At 31.6% G+C, this 21601-nt stretch overlaps 1 protein-coding gene across 1 annotated transcript; it reads left to right on the top strand.

Moving 5' to 3' along the window:
- The first annotated feature begins 653 nt into the window (after positions 1-653).
- LOC144842434 (ATP-binding cassette sub-family C member 4-like) lies at positions 654-19856 on the top strand. The gene is made up of 27 exons (XM_078698881.1): positions 654-737; positions 1769-1879; positions 2948-3056; positions 3477-3692; positions 3951-4040; positions 4171-4334; positions 4636-4761; positions 6171-6420; positions 6652-6759; positions 7676-7780; positions 8092-8283; positions 8557-8738; positions 9249-9345; positions 9909-10094; positions 11217-11348; positions 11783-11875; positions 12246-12450; positions 13040-13119; positions 13609-13759; positions 14175-14402; positions 15076-15185; positions 15872-16063; positions 16334-16489; positions 16676-16765; positions 17221-17393; positions 19413-19518; positions 19791-19856. The coding sequence occupies exons 1-27, from the start codon at positions 682-684 to the stop codon at positions 19854-19856; spliced, it is 3774 nt and encodes a 1257-aa protein (XP_078555007.1). The 5' UTR covers positions 654-681.
- Positions 19857-21601: the final 1745 nt, after the last annotated feature.

The following is a 21601-nucleotide window of genomic DNA, read 5'->3' as shown; positions in this document are numbered from 1 at the left end:
ATGCGATTGTATGTCGTTTTATATTCTGCCTCATCTCTTGAGTCGAAGTTAAATGACCTATATGATAGTGCCAGAGTCAGTATACTATCATACCTTCACTCTCCCAACTGTTTTGGGAGTCCCATTGATTCTTCAAAACAGCATAGGCCTACAGGTGTACTTTTATTATTAAAACAAATATCGTTGTGACGATAATTTCTACTCTGAATATAAAAAAATATTCCGATATAAATTTAAAACAATAATAAAGACGTTTTATAATCAATTTATGCGTTGAAAGTGGAAATAATGAGCACGCCTACAAAACAGCACAGGCCTTGGACTTGGAAAAACAATATCGTTGTGACGATAATTTCTTATACTTCGAATATAATATTAACAAAGTATCCCGATATAAATTTAAAACAATAATAAAGACGTTTATAATCAATGTATGCGTTAAAAGTTGATATAATACCAATAAAAAAGTCACCCGAAATTGTACTCTCAAGGCAATGCAACTGAATACACAACAAGTAGGCAATTAATTAACAATTAACCCACGGTAGTAAATTATAACGGTCTGGCCTCATTAAACAGTAGACCATATCACTTAATCATGCTTAGTATTATTAGGTCATAATATATTACAACTGTGTTCCGTAAGACATAGGCTACAGGTCTCATGAATTGCAAGTGAAAATGCCAGAGATTCACCCTTACAACAAAGCTAACTGGATTTCGAAGCTGTTCTTTTGGTAAGTATACCTAGCCTACACTATTAATTTTGTGCCATTATATTATTGTTTCTTTTGAATGTATTCATCCTGTTCTTACGATTCCGAGTTAGTATAGCTTTCAATTGCGAACACTACAGAAAAGGTCTTGACTTGTACCGATCTGAATAGCCGATTATAGCCGATTCTCAATACCGTATAGGCCATACTCTGTGTAAATGTATCCAGTTTTCATAGGAAAATACTGTGATACAGCATCACATCGCCTGTATCATAGACCCTAATGATCCCTTTACCGTGACAGGCAATGTTGTTTTATTTTCACGTGTTACTTGACAAATAATGTTGTTATGTGGAGATGCACTGCGTTTGGATGGACAAGCTGTGTCAAAGTGAAATTCATGAATATTATGTTTAAATTCAACTCAGTTATGCAAAAAGACTCATCTTCATCCCTATATTCAGACATTATCGGATAAAGAAGGGCTAGGCACAGCAAACAATATCCATAAACCGTTTCAGATTCTCAACACATGGCGTGTACTTTATACAACCGAACTTTTAAAATAATTAGTAATGTGTATTATAATTTATTTAACTATTTATTACATTGTATAGATTCTACTCAAAACAAAATCTAGAAATTAATTTTGACAATAAAGTAATTGGCTTGTACAGTATCTTGTATCGTGTAAATACAAAAAAGAAGAAATGCAATTGCAATTTGTGAGCGGGTACCAGCTAAGAAAATTAATTACTGCAGGGGCCTATGTTAGACCTCTTTAAATTTATATCATGGAGAATTATGGCAGCTTTGTGGTTTAGTGAAGAACTATAGCTAAATAGACATGATAGGTGAGATTTGGTAGTACTGTGAATGCTAAAGGTCTTATATATCTAAAATGCATAATGATAAATAAAAGGTTTTAAGATTTAAAGTTGAACATAAGTAAAATATTCTGAAGTGAAAGATAAAATTGAAATTCAAAACGAAGTTCCAAGCATTCTTATTAGGATAATATGTCTAACATTTACATTAATCGTGTTTCTAGGTGGCTTGGTCCTCTATTCAAGAAAGGATACAAGAAAACATTAGAATTGGATGATATGTACCCGTTGCTTGATGAAAACAAGACAAATTACCTCACCGATTGCCTAAAAAGGTATGCTGTATAAGAATACAGAATGATTATTTCCTTTTATTAGTTCGTTCTTTCGTTCGTTCGTTCGTTCGTTCATTCATTCATTCATTCGTTCGTTCGTTCGTTCGTTCGTTCGTTTATTCATTCATTCATTCATTCATTCATTCATTCATTCATTCATTCATTCATTCATTCATTCATTCATTCATTCATTCATTCATTCATTCCATTATTCATTTATTCATTTATTCGTTCGTGCGTACGTTCATTCATTCATTCATTCATTCATTCATTCATTCATTCATTCATTCATTCATTCATTCATTCATTCATTCATTCATTCATTCATTCCTTTATTCATTTATTCGTTCGTGCGTACGTGCGTTTGCGCTTTCGTTCATTCGCTCGTTATTCATTCATTCGTTCGTTTGTTCATTTATTCGTTCGTTCATTTATTTATTCGTTCATTCATTCATTCATTCATTCAATTATTCATTCATTCATTCGTTTGTTCGTTTATGTGTATATTGTTTGATCATGTGTGGCACAATGATATAGAAATGGACTAATGTAGAGGTGTGCGGGTACAGTAAAATATTTGGCAAAATTCAGAAGCTGTTGACCATCATTTCTATTTTTTATACTTTTTTGTTTTAATCCGCTCCGAGAATTGTGTTGCTTTGAATAAGTTGTGTACGCGTAGTTTGAATGAAATAAACTAATTCGTCACTAATTACTAATTAAATATAATTATATCCATCTCAAACAAAGACAAGAGTATAGTTATATAAAGTGTTATCAATTTCATGTTTTGCCAAATTCCTCGGAAAGCTGCTGCGAAGAAGTTTTACTTACCGTGCAAAAACTACTGTAACAACAGTATAACATTTTAAAATCTAAAAATAATCTTAAAGGGGCTGTCCAGGGGTAATGTTTATACATATTAGTTGTCTGTGAGTAATTGTCCGGATGAAGCTATTTCTGGGGGTTGTTATCCGTTGGTACTGAACAATCGTAATTCTCCACGAACAGGAATAATAGATTTCATGTTGAGTCAAGTGTTTTTTATAAACATTTTGTTTTTATTAGAGAATGGGATAAGAATATTCACAAGAGAGGCGATGAAGTTCTAAATCCTAGTCTTAATATTGTCTTAGCACAGTTCGTATGGAAAACGGTTCTCTCCACAGGCGTGTTGGTAACTATAGGGGTAAATTATACTATTTTTTAGAGTAGCTTATTCATTTGGAATATTTCTCCCGCATTGGTATTTTATTTACAAGTAGGCCTACATCTCATAGCCCTACAATAAACAAATGATATGTGATATTTTGAAGAGGGTGGTAAATTTAAGCCCACATGAGAACTAAGAGCGAGTATACCAAAAAAGGACGGTGGCATTAGTACGACGGTGTGATGTCATGGACTGGCGAGTGACACTTACGATGTCATCTATAGTTTAAAATCCAATGATTACGTACTCAAATTACGACGACTGAACTAACTCTTCTTCTTAAAATGCTTAATCCAATTGAGACATGCCACTATGCAACCACCAGTCGTCTGGTACTGTTTTGTACACTAAAATTATCTACTTCTCTTTATCTATATTTATCAGGAAGTGTGTAAAATAGTAACGCCACTATTTGTAAGCCGTCTAGTCACGTACTTTTCCGTAGAATCGGATATAACTACCCAAGATGCCTATGTTTGTGCATCTGTTATTGTACTCCTGACCATTGTTGCAAATGCAGTACATCACCCGTCATACTATTTTAGCCAATTGTTAGGCATGAATGTTCGAGTTGCATGTAGCGGCCTAATATATAGAAAGGCGAGTACCTTTGTATTAGTTATTATCTATTACTCAATTACTTAATTCGGCATCCTGGCATTGCTACAATCGTCCTGTTTTGGAAGTGGCTGTGCTAAAACAAATAACATAATATAGCAAGTTCCGGTTTAATTGTGCCAAATAGAGAACACTAACTCTAAGCCGTTGATCCCAAAACCAATGTAATGACATTCAGCAGTGAATCCAACTTTTGCCTAGCCCATATTCGACAAATTGTTTTTTTTTATATATTTATAGGCTCTTAAGCTGAGTAGTGCCGCATTAACTAAGACGACCGTTGGACAAGCCGTAAATCTCTTATCCAATGACGTCAACAGATTTGACCAAGTGAGTTTCATTTTCTATCTTTTAAATGTTATTTCACCAATATGGCCTAATAGTAATGTCTAACCTTTGCTTAGTTCTATTTGCTAATACTAATACGTTGACTACTGTTATGATGTTTGTTAAATGATAGGTGTTCAGCTATATGCACTTTATTTGGATAGCACCACTGCAGCTAGTTTTTGTCACTGTTTTACTATGGCAGCAATTAGGCCCATCGTGCCTTGCTGGTGTATCCATTATTCTACTGATGATTTTAATACAAGCCAAATTTGGAGCACTTTTCTCTAAATACAGGTAAATAAACATAAATTAAATGCATCAATGTTATTAGCTACTGAGAATTGATTGAACTAAAAGAATATCATATTAAGTATACCTTTATATATTTATAATGTTTTTTATATGATTATATCATATAATAATAATAAGTTTTATTTATTCACGGAAACATCTTAAGTGTGCCTTAAGTACAAATAACCAAGGTATCTTAACTGCGTGTATATTGCAGAATATAGCAAACTTCACTTTAATGTAAACAGTCTACACCAAATTATACGAATTTCTGACAAATCCCTCTTTTTCCTTAAACTTTCAGAGAGAAAACTGCAAAATTGACAGATGAAAGAATACGTTTCATGAATGAAATAATTTCAGGAATGCGAGTCATTAAAATGTATGCTTGGGAGAAGCCATTTACGCAGTTTGTATATGATTGTAGAAAGTAAGTAGGCCTACTGTATTTTCTAAATGTGTTTGTCTGTAGCCTAGAAAACTTAGTAGGCTTATCATGGCTATGTCATTAATAATGTTCTTCATTCGCACTTTTTAAACAAACTATTCTCTGCACATTTAAAACAGTTTTTCTTTATTTAGTTCTGGTTTGGTTGACTGGAATGTTAGTAAATTGTTCTAGGTCGTGTCCACAGATGGTTCTCGAATACACAGTAATTTCAGCTTTAAAAAACTGGCGATTTCAAATGTACAAGACTATAAATACATTTTCGTTTTCAGAAACGAATAAATAGATACGATGTTTAATGTAGTCAACTAAAATTAGCATCCTGGGAATTAGGCCTACTTCCGAAAGAGAAACTTGAACTCATTTGAACACACCCAATTTGTGTTTTGTATATAACATTAGAGTTGAGGGATGGGAAGAACACTTTTTAAATATATTCTTTATCCACTCAGTAACGAAATATTGTTTTAAATGTTTTATAGGCCTATCAATAATATACCACTAAACACAGTAAAACATTTACGATTTAATACTTTTTTAAAACTGTCCCTATTATAGTCGATTGAAATAGTAAAGTACATGTAACGATACACCACTACGACGTTTATATTTGTTATAAATATTAATTTATACAAACGTTGAGACTACTGTCAGTAATAAAGTTTTTATTTGTATATTATGTGTTTATATATCGAGCAGTAGATCCTACCCACAGTCACAGTAATAAATGTTCTTTTTATATGTGTTTATATAAATTATCTAACAGTAACCACATCCACAGTAAGACAATTTCGATTCAAATGGCGACCAAAAATGGTTAATACGTATTTACAATATTGTCAAAGTATTGCAATACTATATCTCAGTTTTAAGTTTATTCTCCAAGGGCCCATACATTTACCTATTTGTGTTAAACCAAGGGCTCATAAATTTACCTACAAACTGGGAGTTTGAGAGATTGGAAAGTTCCATTCATCGCAAATCAATACATTTGTGTAAACGTATATTAAATCTATCAAAATAGTATTTTTTTAAAGAAAATGGGCCTGTCTTCAACGTTATGATACTGTACTCGAGCTGTTCAGCTGTTTTCAGCTATTAAAAACAATTATCGTAGGAGGATATAGGAAAATGCGAAGCATCTGCGTATTATTATGTGCAGGTATTTTTCAAGAGGACATCCATTAGATAGTGTATACCACGATCGGAATTTAGGGCAAATCGTTGAACCTAAATTTGTTTTAATTGTCAATAACTAATTATGCAACTAAATTTAATTAGTAAACAGGGTTACATCAGGTGGTTAAAATCAGTACCGATATTCTAACCAACTTTATATACCATCAAGTTTTGCCCTTACGTAAATTTATATATAGATTCTATAATTACAGACGTGAAATCAGCAAAATACTTAAAAGTACATTTCTTCGTGGGTCTACTTTTGCGTTTTTCTTTACGACCACGAGCCTGGCTAGTTTTGCTACATTTGTCGTATACTCATTGGCAGGGAATGCCCTTACAGCAAGAAAAGTATATCTAGCTATTCCACTGTACAACGTACTACGTCTAGATGCTGGTCTGTTCCTGCCAATTGGTATCATGATGGTAACGGAAACAATTGTATCGTTGCGTAGAATTAAAGTAAGTATAATGTTTATTCTTGAAAAAAACTTCACAACAGAATAATGAGGACCAACATTTATTCAAATTTTTCAAAATGGTGGGGGGGGGGGGGGGGGGGCTTAGATTATTCTTAATTGTTTTCGGCTTGGCTTAGGAACATTATCGTTGTTGTAGGCCTACCGTACGTGTCCTCTTCTAAAAGTTGTTAGTAACATAAACCAAATTAAACTGAAACATATTTTCCTTCAGGAATTTTTAATGTTAGAAGAACTGGTTATTGAAGAAGATAATAGCAATCGACATAATTCAAGAGATGGGGAAGTTAAGGTTGAGAACGTTTCAGCTTCGTGGAATCCCGTAAGATTCTTTCAAGTGCCTATACTTGCGTCAGAGTCATGCTTAGTCACTAGTAAACTTCCCCAAACACTCTGTTTTGTTCAAGTCTAAACTCAGTATTCAGTAGTTGGAGACTTCCATTTTTCCATCTGCTGATGACTTCTAACATAGTCTGTATTGCCAAATGTTATGCATACTCGAGCAAAACTTTTGACATTAAAAGTAATCACAACAGAACTGGTTTTCAGAAGCCAGGCTGTGAATCTTCTTGACAAATTTGCTAATGTTTTTGGACTAATGGTTTTTGTAGTTATGCGATTCTGTAGTAGTGTAGATGACTCAGTAGTGTGGACAGTACTACGTACTGTTGCAACTAATACGTAAAGTTACATCGAAGATTGTTATTGTTCCGAACCTCTGCAAACTGTTTTTTTTTTCAAGAAAGTACAATGGCTTAACTTATCCAAACTGCTTCATTTCACATTTTATAAAGTGGTACACACTAGCAAAACATTCATTGCCAAACTCAGAGTTTTATGGTCTAGATTTGAGTGAATGTAAACTAATGTTTCCTAGTTTAAACTATTTTCAAACTAGTAGGCATCCTATAGTTTGAATCTTTAATTGAAGAATACAAACTAATTGAGTTTAAAATAAATTTTATGTTTCGTTTGGTCGTGTAATGTTTGTAAAAATGGTTTAATTTTTCGTTTGTCTTCCATGTATAATGATTTTTTTTTAATTGCCCTGAAGTTGATTTGTTTTCTGATTCTTTAAGTATGTTTAAACGCCTATGTTTCCCGTTATTTGTGAGTGGTGGGTGTTTTAAATCTTTTGAGTATTATACATATCTTATATTTTATTTTTCATATAATAGTGGGAACATAGTTTTTGAATAAATAAATAAAAAAATAAAATGTTAGCTTTGTTTTAATAGATTGATGGTAAAACGTCTGCAAATAATATGGTATTAAAGAATATCAGTTTAAACGTAAAAGGTGGAGAAATCTTGGCAGTTGTAGGACCAGTAGGCTGTGGAAAGGTAAGATCTTGAATCAAGCGATGTTTTATGAGTAGAAGTTTAACATTTTTATAAACATGTTTTTACAGGTGTGCAAGCATATTCAAACTCTTCTTGAATAATAATAATAATAATAGTTGAAAAATGTTATATTTATGCGAAGCTAAGTTGCTCGCTGTTTACCCTACGATTACCATCAGTGAAAGGCTGATACATGCACACCAACGTTTTAGGTGTAATTACTTTCTCAGCATCGCAAGCCTAACATTTGAGACCTATACCGCATAACCAGTATCAAATATTAACAACATTACTATAATTTTTTTTATTAGTCTTCCTTGTTGATGGCAATTATGGGAGAAATTTCAGACATTATAGGGGATGTAATGGTGCCTACAAGGCTTGCCTACACTTCACAGCTACCATGGATTTTCGCTGGTACTATTAGAGAAAACATTGTATTTGGAAAACCGTATGACAAGGAAAAGTTTGATAGCGTCATCAAAATATGTGCATTAAATGAAGTAAGTGGTGGTTACATTATTGTATACGTTTCGAAGCTCTAATAGAATACTTTACATTAAAATGATTATGTTATTGACGTAGTTTTATTTCTATGGCAACATCATAATATTCATGTTAAACCATATTTATAATCACTTTTCACAATCTTTCAAACCCTGCTTGGTCGTTTATTGTAACTAACACATGACAGTCACAATTTGTAAACACATTCGAAATCACTATTATTTAACCTACGTGAGAGATAAATATTAAAAATATATTCTCTTCTAAAGGATCTTGACGTTTTACCAAAGAGAGAAGAAACACTAGTTGGAGAACGAGGAGTGAAGCTTAGTGGAGGTCAAAAAGCAAGAATTGGACTGGCAAGGGCTGTTTACATGGATATGGATGTATATCTTTTAGATGACCCTTTTAGTGCTGTGGATGCACACGTTGGAAAACATTTATTTAACGTGTATGTAGATTAGTATTTCATCATTTTTAATATACTATTATACTAATAAATATTATTAATGTAGTTGTATACTTATATTATTATACTAATGGACAATGAAACGCTCCTAATGTTTCGTTTTGTTTTACTTTATCTTTTTGATTTAGCTTTTTGCTTATTTTATTTTGTATCTGTGTTAAGATCCAGCCACTGATACCCGAAGTATTATAATTTTGTCATTAATTTGCTTATTGATATTAATTCAATATTGTTATTATTACTTAATCTTGATAAAGTTTCTTTCTTTTTTAAAAAATAAAGTATATATTCGTTCAATGCCTAACGAACAATGGCTAATAATGACAGATGTTAGCCAATAAAACACTTTATACGAAAATAATAAAACAGATAAACCTATTAAAAATAGACGGACATTTGACAATTTGTGAATATCTGAATATGAACTAGACATACACATGTTGTTATACATTTATTAATTGATTAATTAACTAAAAGTTACCTTTCTTTCAGATGTATTAGAAATAAATTGAAGGACAAAGCATGTATATTAGTGACTCATCAACTTCAGTACTTGGACAATGTTGACAAGATACTTGTTATGAAAGACGTGAGTGTCGCCTTTTATTTTGTTTATTGAATTTTCTAAAATTCAATTATATATTAAACATGGTAACGCATATGTCAAGTTCAATTTATTATAACAGTACTTGATATACTATGTATAAACAAAAAATAGAATGAACTTATCTGGAGAAACTTAAATGAGCCTAGAGGGCTTTATGGCTAGTTCCACCACAAAAACAAAATTTTAAAAAGTATTTATGTCAAATATTTATATATAAATAAACATTTCAAGATTAAAATGAATAAATTAATAAAGAAAAACAAAAGATGAAGTAAAAGAAAGCTACACACTGTTTTATACATAAATGCAAGTTGCATGCAAATCTTCAACAAATTATGCGAACAAAAATCACACATTAAAGGCAGACATGATTACATCCGGTTCAAAAATTCTATTAAATATAACTAACCATTTTATTACTGATAAACTACATTAAAATAAATAATTTTTTCTCCGAATGTTCGAAAGTAAATAAATCAAAATGGAGATTCAATGACAAATGATTCCAATAGGATAAATTGATCGTTTTCTGTATCTCTATATAGGGTCAAGTAGCCGGATATGGAACATACAATGAACTGCAATCGTCTGGGATTGACTTTGCTTCATTGCTCAAGGTACATGAACCTGAAAATGATGAGTTTGGTTCATATCATTTACAACAAAATGAGTCGACAGAAACGAACATCATTGGTGAATCACCCTGCTCTTTAGAATCTATGCAACCCAAGGTTAGATTAACATTGTTATTAAGTTAAAAAACGATTACAATAAATTCTAAAAAGATGTTTCACAAATTGAGAGTAGATTGTTAACACTACTTTTGAAACATTGTCCCTATATAATAAACAAATACCGTATTTATTCGAATAAACGCCCCGCTTTGAATAAATGCCTCCCTCGAATACCCCTCCCCCATAGAACATCATTTCGCCACATAGCCTTTATTTATTTCCTCGAATAAACACATGCATATAAGATATACATATATACGCAATATTATATTACAACACATTTCTATTTGTAGAATTCATTGATTGACATGATCTACAATTTACGGCTTTACACGTTGAAACACCGGTTTTCGTCAGATCACCGAAGTTAAGCAAGGTTGGGCCTGGTTAGAGCTTGGATGGGAGACCATCTGGGAATATTGGGTGCTGTATATGGAGCTGGGGTCCCGTTAGGCATTTGAAATCAGCATTGCTGACTCTTATGGCAGCCCCTGCATCTAGTATCTGCCTCAGACGTATTGGCTGATGCCTTTACTCTGGTCAAGGTGGACACTGGACGAGAGAAGCCCTTGATCAATGTTAGGACCAATCAAGGTGCTTTAAACAGTCCTGGCTTTGTTTGTATCAAACCTGTTAGTGGCGGTAATTATCGCTGTTGGTTTCGATGGAATAAAATAAATAAAATAAATAAATAAAAATAAATAAATTTACCAAGCATTAGCCTATATATAATATTTTGTATTTTATCACTTCTCGATATTTATTATGTTGTATTTTTGTATTTATTTGATTATACATGTTACCATATAACACCCAAACAAAACGCCTCTCTCGAATAAAACCCTCCTGAACTATAAACGCCCCGGACGTTTATTCGAATAAATACGGTAGTAGTAATCCTATGTGAGTCAAACACTTCCAGATATTGCTGTTATATAAGAATATAAACATGGAAAAAAGAAACCTTATGTTTCATTACTTCGTAAATACTTCTAGTCATGTCATATAATCTGCATTGAAATTAAATTAGAATGAATTAGAATTATGCTCTGCAGCTGAACTAAAGTCACCATTATTATTATTATAATCGTTGATGTATGTAATGTATTATTTACGCAGCTTAAAGAAGAGAACGAGGAAGAAACCAAACGAGTTGGTAACATCTCAGCCAACGTTTACTCGAGATATTTCACTGCTGGTGCTCCCGTTTGGTTTTTATTACTTTTTTGTATAATCAGTGTGGCAGCTCAGGTACTTAATAATATAGAATCAAAGACATGCGTAATTTAAAAGTATTGTTTTAATTTCAGTTCTGAATAAAACTAACAAATCTTTTGCCCGTTATTGAAACATTTTATGGATTAACATTTTAACATTGTTGTCAGTGTTTTTGTATCTGATTTTTCTGTATATTGTATGTACTGTATATCTTTTAATACACCGTTAAAATATTGTAATACTAAAAGTGTTACCACGTAAATGATGACCAACTTTTGACCAAACACTAACGCAATTCGTACTTTGGTGATTTCTTCCCGTACAGAAAATACGACAATAAATAATACTGTATTTTAACACATTTAATAACTTTAATATATGCTATTTCCATTATAATATTTTCTTATATGTAATATAATATATACTTCATTTACATTATCACATTATAATACTTCCGTTGTTTGCAGTCTCTCCTTAACACAACAGACTGGTGGTTGTCGTACTGGGTGTTTAGGGAAGAAACGGCACAAGAAGAATTCAATTTAGTTAATTCAAATTATGTAAGCAAAACATATATATTTAGAAATGAGAAAACTGATAGGGAATTGCTTGATAACATATTATGTTGTAGTATTATATGGTTTGTGTGTGTGTATGTGATTTTAAAAAGACAAATAAACAATGAAATGATTCCATTTATAAAAAGACAATTTAAATAGACTGGGTAGACGATCGGCTTCTTGTCTATTTTTGTTTAACATTACGGTTAAAAAAAAAAACTAAATTTAAATTTTTTTAAATTTACCTTAGGCGTAAATTAATATTTTGTACATCCAATTATTTCAAGTTCATAACTATACTACTATGTGACATTAAATGGCATATACAGAAAATACATTTTTTTTAACATTTAAGTTTTTTCCACATTAGACAGCAGACCAATCAGCATTGGAGTTCGATTCAAATTGGTACATTTACATATATTCTGCACTAATAGGTGTCTTCATTGTATTAAACTTTGTTGGAACATTGACGAGTTTTACAATTGCTGTCAACGCTTCGGAAAACTTGCATAATGAAATGTTCCAAGCCATAGTCCGTGCACCTATCAGATTCTTCGATATCAATCCAGTTGGTAAGTTTTATATTCGTTTAGTTCTTCATTCTTTCTAAAAACTTTTACTTAGTATAATTATTAGCATGTCTTTGCCTCTGAACATACAGTACACTGACGTGAATCACATCCAAGAAAATTAAATAAATAAAAACTCAAGACATAATTAAATTATTGGACATGTATAGCTGTTGATGGAATGTATTCCAGAATTGATGTTTGACAATGAGCTTATTAGTAGGAAAGAATATGCATAAACACTTCACAGAAACGTAAATGCATGTATACTTTAAAAATGGCAAAATGATGATTGTTCGTATCGTTTAACCTAAAGGATCCATGTATAGACATTATCAACGTCTAAAGAGAAACATTGCATTAAGCCATTATGTTTCTTTTAAAATTATTTAGACCATTTTAATAGTGGTTCTTTTATTATTAATTGTTAAGGTAACAACAATGGGTAAATCTAATTATACTTTTACCTTTATATGATCATAGTTTATGCCTAATACAAATCTATGTTTGCCTAAAACATTGTTTGATCTTCTACTACTGACATTTTAAATAATAATTATGAACTTAAAATAACCATGTTTTCTATTTGAAGGTCGAATTCTAAATAGATTTGCTAAAGATATCGGCTATATGGATGATCTTCTACCAATGACGTTGGCGGATTTCGCACAGGTGAAACACATTATTACTATTATTATAATGTAATAATTATGTAGACAATTAATGTTGTACTTACGTAATATGAAGAATACTTTTTGAAGTTTATTAACAGCTGAATTGGTGTTTGTCATAAATTTGTATCAACATTATACAGATAAAACGGATAAAAATGGACATTTATTAATTAGTAATATTATACTTAACACTTAATTATTTCTTAGAAATTAATAATATTATTTTAAAAAAACAATCAATATTTGAACAATTTGTATACAGTAGCCTACAATACAGCGAATTTGGTTTTATGTTTAAAAAATCTGTCCATATTGTTCTAAGATGGAGGTCTAAAATACCTCCATGCTCCAATTTGGTCCTAATAAACAAGTGCGTTAAACTCTTCTTAGACAATTCTGTAACAATTGTGGTGGAGAAGTAAGATTTGCCAGTTTAATTAATTTCTTAGGCCTAATGATAATAATCCTTACTGGCCTTCTTTTTCAGGTTGCCTTGATGGTTATTGGCGTTGTCATCACTGTTGCTATTTTCAACCCGTTTATCTTTATTGTTGTTGTTCCACTTGGAATTATTTTTATATGGTTGCGCAGGTACTACTTACAGACATCACGTGATATAAAACGAATGGAAGGAATAAGTAAGTATAATAATGTGCATCTGATTAATCTTGTATGCATTTTACAATTATCTATAAACGTATGTAAACAAAATTTTAATCAATAAAGCTTACTAGCAGTTATATTAAGCCTGAGCTGAAAGCACGTCATGTACTCAGTCCCTCAATTTATTTTTGTTAACTTAACTAACTAACGTAATACAGTAATGCTTATTTTCTATGAATCAGAAAAATTGATTTGAATTGAATTACTGAAACATTTTGGCGAATTTCTTTTGCTGTTGGTTGGGTTTGAAAATAAAAAAAAATAAAATAAAAATAGGCATACAGTTATTTATTTCATTTACATCAAAGCAGCAAAGTGAATCGTTAATTAAATTGATGAATTGAATTACTATAATTTTGTTATCAGCTGATTTATTTTGTTGTATTGCAGCTCGTAGTCCAGCATTTTCACATTTATCGGCCACTCTGAATGGCCTACATACAATTAGAGCCTTTAAAGTACAGCAGTCATTTGTACAAACATTTGAAAATCATCAGGACCAGCATAGCCAAGCGTGGTATTTGTTTTTAGCTTCTTCGAGGTATTTTGGGATTTGTCTTGACTGGCTGGTGGGGACGTTCATTGCTGTTGTCACATTTGGATCTGTTCTCTTGTCTGGTACGTACATTATTAGTTTAGGTGGATCAGGTTGAATACGATATTTGACGACTTTGAAACTATCAACCTTTTTATTATAAGAATACATTCAAAACAAAACACTCGCCAATAAACGCAATAAATGTTACAAATATGAAAACCCTAGATATGTATTTATAATATTCCCATAATGAATGCAGATTATTCTTTCGCTAGTCATGGCCTCTTTTTCTTTATCATTTTTAGGTTTATTAATTATTCAATATATTTGTGTAATAAAAACAATTCGTAATAAATATATTGAAGCGATCATGGCAATGTTATTTTAATTAAAGAAGTATTGTCCCCCCAAAACATAACAAATACAGATAAGAAACTAAACAAATAATGTTTTTACTTATGAAAATAGCAAATAAACGGTTAAATTCAATCAAAAAACACATTGGCCTCCAGTCAATTTAATTAAAATAATTGAAGTCAGTGATAGAAAAAACTGTATGATTTCTGCACACAGACCAACTCAACAAAAAAAAACACCATAAATCATCAGAATTCGCCGTTTCAATGTATTTGTTCATTTTCAAGTATCACAGAGAAATTGATCACCATATTGGAACTGAATGACGTTATAGCAAAGGAGAATACTTGCAAATTTGTTACTTACGATAATACTTTCTTTTTCTTGCGTTTTCAGATGTTAGTAATTTCAATTCTGGATACGTTGGCTTGTCGTTAAGCTATGCATTGTCTTTAATGTGTGATTTCCAATGGGGAGTCAGGCAAAGTGCTGAGTTAGAAAACCTGGTAAAAGATTTTATTAAAAAAAATATTAACCATAAGGCATTGACTATTATTATGTCATCAACTTATGAACGGATGTTTAAGTTTTAAGTTTTGATAACCCGTTTGTTTAAAATCAATTTTTTACCACTTGAACTGTAATGCAAATATACCATTGAATCTAAATTCTATACATGAATAATACCACGATGAAAAAGGTAAATAAATAAATCTGACTTGCTTGTTTATTTCACGAATTATCCTGGAAGTACCAGGCCGAATTGGTCTAATTGATCGATTTATTATTTATGAAACGTTTTGTTATACCTGAATAAATAAAAATATTATTCATAATCGTAATACCATAGCATATTTTACTGTTTAAACACTTTATTCAGATTCAGTTTTATTTAAAAGCTACCTCATAATTAGTGATTTGTCAATAGGATATAGGCCTATATAAATAATATGCCTCCATAATATTCTCCTTTATAAATAAATGTCTTTTGAATTGAATTGAATTGAATATGTTTATTCATCGTGCAGCTCTATCTACACTATCAAACCTGAAGTTATAACAACAAATGTGATTTGGCCATATATGGACATCAATATGATGGCATACCACTACAATATTTAGGTACATCACACTTTTTTTTAAAGATTCTTCTTCACCTAATTGTTATACTTTTGTATTCCGACTATGTTAGATGACTTCTACTGAAAGAGTAATTGAGTTCACTGATGTTGCATCTGAAGCTCCACTTGAATCAAACTTGAAACCAGCATCGGATTGGCCTAAGGATGGACTAATAACTTTTGAAGATGTATCGCTGGCGTACTATGATGGCGGGCCAACTGTATTGAAAAATCTTCATTGCTGCATAAAAGCGAGAGAAAAGGTAGGTAGGCCTACGATATCAAACGCTGTATCGAAGTGATTATTTATACTTCTTAATCTAAGAATGTTCACATATGTTTTACATACATTCACATACATTCACATATACGTCTTTAAACCCTTAATAGAATGACATTTTAGTATATTTATACGCAAAAATATTTTTGTTTATGTTGTCCAGTTTACTTCTGTACATTTTTCGTTTTATGCGTACCCCATTTGTACTTAAAATCTACAATTTTCCGTTCTTCGTGTTTAAACATTGCTACAGGTCGGTGTGGCGGGACGAACTGGTGCGGGAAAAAGTTCTTTGATGACCGCTCTGTTGCGATTGGCTGAACCCACAGGAAAGATTTTAATAGATGGAGTATCAATCAAGGAACTTGGATTGCATAACCTTCGAAAAAATATTGCAATCATACCTCAGGTATCTTTAAAATATTACATTTTGAAACTAAAAAATCTAAAAAGTACAAAATTAGTAATCGTAATTGTAAAAATGTTATTTACTGTGTCTTTTTGGAAAGAAACCCTCAGTTTCTAGACTTCTATCAATAAAAAGTGAATTTATATTATTTTATATTCTGTATTTACAACTTTATTTTTTGGTTAGGATCCTGTTATATTTACTGGATCGCTTAGAAGGAATCTAGATCCATTTGAAGAGCATACAGAAACAGATCTTTGGAAAGCATTAGAAGAGGTTTGCTTATTTATTATTTAAGTTTTGTTTAATCAAAGTAACTGAACAGTTTCGCAGAGAGTTGGTTTCTTAACATTTGTATAGCTTATTATAATAATAATTATAAGTATTTTTGAGTGCAGTTTAGGTCAAACTTTTTTTTTGTTTAAAGTTTTATTCTATGCTTAGTTTATTCATTTTGTTTATTTTTAATTGTTTACTTTTGAGAAAATGTTATTTTGGATAAAGTTTTTTGACCTGATGGTGTTACAAATTCTGTATATTAATTTTTTGAAATCATAACGAAATTTCGTTTTTTAATATTCAGCCATTTGGTTTGGTATATGACATATCACATACAAATACTGTCCAAAAAATACTGCAGACTACCATTACTCTTCATTATAATAATACCGTTTAATGTTATGGAAAAGTTGGTGTAAGTTGATCATGTATTTCTCCTTCTCTAACTTTAGGTTGAACTTAAAACAACAGTTTCAGAGTTTTCAGAAAAACTGGACACTCAAATTACTGAAGGTGGAACAAACCTGAGCGTCGGTCAACGGCAACTGTTGTGTTTTGCTCGTGCAATACTCAGACAAACTAGAGTTTTAATTATCGACGAAGCTACCGCCAATGTAGATATCAGGTGAGCTGAAAAACTATTTGTAATTTATACCGTAATGAAGCCAATGGGCTTTTAGTAATATTGTGTGTTTTTAGTCGTGTACAACATAGCTCACTATGTCGGTCAGTCGGTAAACACTAACTGAAATTTGCGTACGCGACTGCAGCTTGATATATAGCCTTGTTAAAATGTAAAATTAATGTACGAAAGTCGACCGTACATTATATCTGCATCACAGGTTATCTGGCATTAAATCATCTTGTTCCTTAGAGATTCAAATAGTTTATCTTGAAAATATGCTAAATAATATCAAAAAGAATCCCAGTGATCAGCAGATCAAAGAGGGGCGAGAGGGTTCCTTTTCACAAGATTGTGCGGTACCTGGATATTATGGAATTAAGGGGGATTACTTCTTTTAAAAAAGAAGAGGAGTTTAGTTGTCGAGTGGTTTAGGATATATTCAGGAAGATAAGAATAACTACACCAGTCCACTCCGCTGTAAATAATTAACTGGTTGAAAACTACTACACTGAATGGAAAGAAAGTGGCCACACTATTATACAATGACGTTGCTTAGTAAAACAAGGCCATATAAAAGGCTGCACTCGCGTGCTCAAATCTGAGTTAGTGTTTAACGACCGACCAACCAACCGACCGACCAACCATCCGACCAACCGACCGACATAGTGAGCTGTAGAGTAGAGTAAAAATACTACAGTGGATGCTGCAATTTGCTTTAAAGGAGAAGGTGTTAGATGAAAAAGGAACTCTTATAGATTATCAGAAGAGGTGGCAAGAGGAGAAAACCAAGGACTGGAAAGAGAAAGCCCTACATGAAGATTCTTGATGATATTATTAAAGAAAGGTTGTTAAACAGAAATCGGGCAAAAAGAGTGCATATTAAGGTTTAACGCGTAGTGCGCGTGCAAAAATGCGCAACCATGGCAATTTTTTAAACGCTTAAAACTGCCTGAAACGTACTCTAATTTCATCGAAAATAAATGTTGACAATTTCAAGCGCGCGTACACATGCGTTATATGCGCTGCGCACGTAATTGTATTGCCATATGATGAATATGACCTGAAATTTATGAATACCAAATTTTGTTTAATTGTGATTCATGCTTGTGAAGATATGATTACAAACGTGATTTCGTTAAATCGTGCCTATACCGCGTAATTTTTTATTGCGCACCGAAAAAACATAACCAAATCGATTCCTGGCCATAAGAAATATCCTGAAAAAAAATTGACTTAGCTAGATGAAAATGATATCAAGACAAGGCCATATAAAGTTAGTGTTTACCGACCGACCGACATAGTGAGCTGTAGTGTCGCGTTGCACGCGACTAAAAACATCTTAGTCCCCTACGTTAAGAATGAATACGAGACTCATCTTTACTTTTACATTACTTTTAAAAAAATATGACTACAGCTACCTACTACGAAGCTTTCATTTCGAATATTCATATTTGTAATAACCTGTATTAATTTCTTTTATAAAATCAATTAGAATTGTTATTATGGGATAACAAAATTGATTATAACTAATGCATATATTTACTTTAATTAAACAACGTCCAATATTAAATTAAAATTAGGATTATAAAAATGATATAATCAATCATCTAATAACTAGTAAGCTATATTAACAGTAATATAGGTTAATGCACCTGAATTTAATTTTTGTTTACAACGAAATCTCAACATTGTGTAGTAGTAATGTATTGCCATAGGCCTGCGAAGTGAAAACTTCCAACCTCATTTCAACTAATAATAATTCATCTCCACTATTGAATAAAAGTGAAACCGTCGTCCTAAATACTTGAACTTTATTATCGCAATTCATTATATAAAAACCTCAACAAAGTTCAATATAAAATAACGCATATAAAAAATACAAAACATTTCACTCAAAAGGTAATCAAAGAATAACAAGATACACATAGGCCTACCAATTGACATGTTGAGTTTGAGTTGTATAGAATTTTAAACGTGTTATAATTTTTGATAGTATTAATTGTTTTTTTTTTCTTGCAGAACTGACAAACTTATTCAATATACCATTCGTAAGAAATTCTATCAGTGTACCGTTTTAACTGTTGCCCATCGACTTAACACAATCATGGACTATGATCGTATTTTAGTAAGTGTTTTCCTCACAAAATCCAATCGCAATACTGTATTTGCGTGGAAGATTTACACAACTATATTCATGTCGTTCATCTGTCATTAATAAACAGTGCTCATTCGTTTGTCTGCAAATTTCATTCCATATCCGAGAAGACACGTTCTGAGACCAGAACTAAACCTTAGTAAAATGCTTATTTATCTCTTTCTTAACCACTCGACGCGACTCGACATTCTTGCCGCCGTTTCCAAATGATACCTTTTTTTTGTTTATTCCATAGGTTCTAGATCAAGGATGCATTGTTGAATTCGATAAGCCGTTTCTTTTACTGCAGAAAGAAAACGGAATTCTGACAAAAATGGTGTCAGAAAGTGGACGAAAAGAAGCTGCCAAATTACTTGCAATTGTCAAAGAAAAACATTATAGCAATAATCTTTAACCGAGTAAGCAGAAGTGGTTCTTTAAACAAAATTAGATATTAATACAGTACTACTTTAATTCAATGATTTTTAATTCTGATTAGTCAGTTTTTAAAATGGGGCCGTTTCATGTTGTCACCTATTTACTCATTAAAGTAGGTCTATGTTTTATAATAAGCCAATATTACGTCGTACACTGACAAGGAACTGGACGTAACGAGCCTCGTTTCTGTTGCTTATGTTTTTGTTTATGTTCATTTATGGATCATTATGAGAGACAGAATTTTGTTTACTTCTAATCTGATTAGGCTACTACAAAAAGTAATATGTACAATTAACCTCATTCGTTTATACAGTTATTTTAGATGTTTACATTTTGTAAGTTTAATTTAATTACACAGTCTATAATTAAACAATGGTTGGCAAACGTTTTTATTGCATCGTTATAATAACAGTCTGTACTATTTTAATTGTTGTGTGATGGTTTCTCTATGTCTGTATAGTTTTGTACTTTATTATCGATGTATGCAATTGAATCAATGGTTACTTTGGTTTCAAAAAAACTATTTGATTGATTTTCACGAACAATAATAAATATCTAATAATTAATTCACAGATAAGTGCATAGACCTATATGTATTTAAATATTATTTTTGTATTGAAATAGGACGCTGTTAATCACTCGTATCCATTATATTGTATAAACTTCAATATTTCTCTTTCATTGATTTATGTTGAAGCAGAAATACCTTCTTTCTGCGAACTTATTATGTTATCATACATAAATCTAGTTTCTTGGATTTCCCAGGACGTTAAGAAATGCCGTTTCTGCTTGTCTGACACCTTGAAGAAAGATGTTTGTTACAGATGAAAGGGAATATTTGTAAAGAAAGTCAACACTATTATATCGAATCGATATATATATATAAATAATGCCCTATAGCATGGTACGACTGCGTGCATGCATGCTAATGAATAACAATTAAAATAATTTATCTTCCGTGCGGTAATCTTGATAATTTAAAAAATAGTAATTGTAATTAATGATACCTTTTCATTCATTCATTCATATGGTAATTTTGATGAATTTCGTAGATTTTTTAAGATTTGTACTATCGACGACGTATTTAGAAATTGATTTCAATTTTAACCATTTCGTCAATGTATATTTATATGTTTTATTGCCTGTATTATATGTGTTTTTAATGTAAATGATTATATTCTAGCTACCACTGATTCCAAAATTGTATACGGAAATAAATTTTCAGAAATAGATAAGGTTGAAATAGAGCTCCATTTGTATTATTATTGTTATTTGTTCAGGCAAATAAGATACATTTAACAAAATATAAAACAAATAATACAAACAATTGAAGGTTAGGAAAAAGCATGTCACTAAAGCATGGAAAGTACAACATCAGCATAAACTGTCACAAACAAGGTGTATGCTTGCTACACGTAGGTCTACTACAAAAGTGTCTTTTGTCAAACTAGTTTGATAGTACAGACACAGCGTAAGGCTATTTCAAACGTTGACTGCTGCTAATGACAAGAATTTCTGTATGTGCTTGTTTCGGCAATGTACTTAATTTTGAAATTATTCTTGTTTTGCACAGAATTGAAGTTACCATTATTGATCTCATAGTCCAGTGGGGTTTTCTTATTGCCTAAAAAATCGG

The sequence above is a fragment of the Antedon bifida genome, chromosome 5, assembly GCF_963402885.1.
Source record: "Antedon bifida chromosome 5, ecAntBifi1.1, whole genome shotgun sequence".
NCBI lineage: Eukaryota > Metazoa > Echinodermata > Crinoidea > Comatulida > Antedonidae > Antedon > Antedon bifida.
Note: the sequence above shows the minus strand (reverse complement) of the source record. Positions and strands in the feature narration are given on the sequence as shown.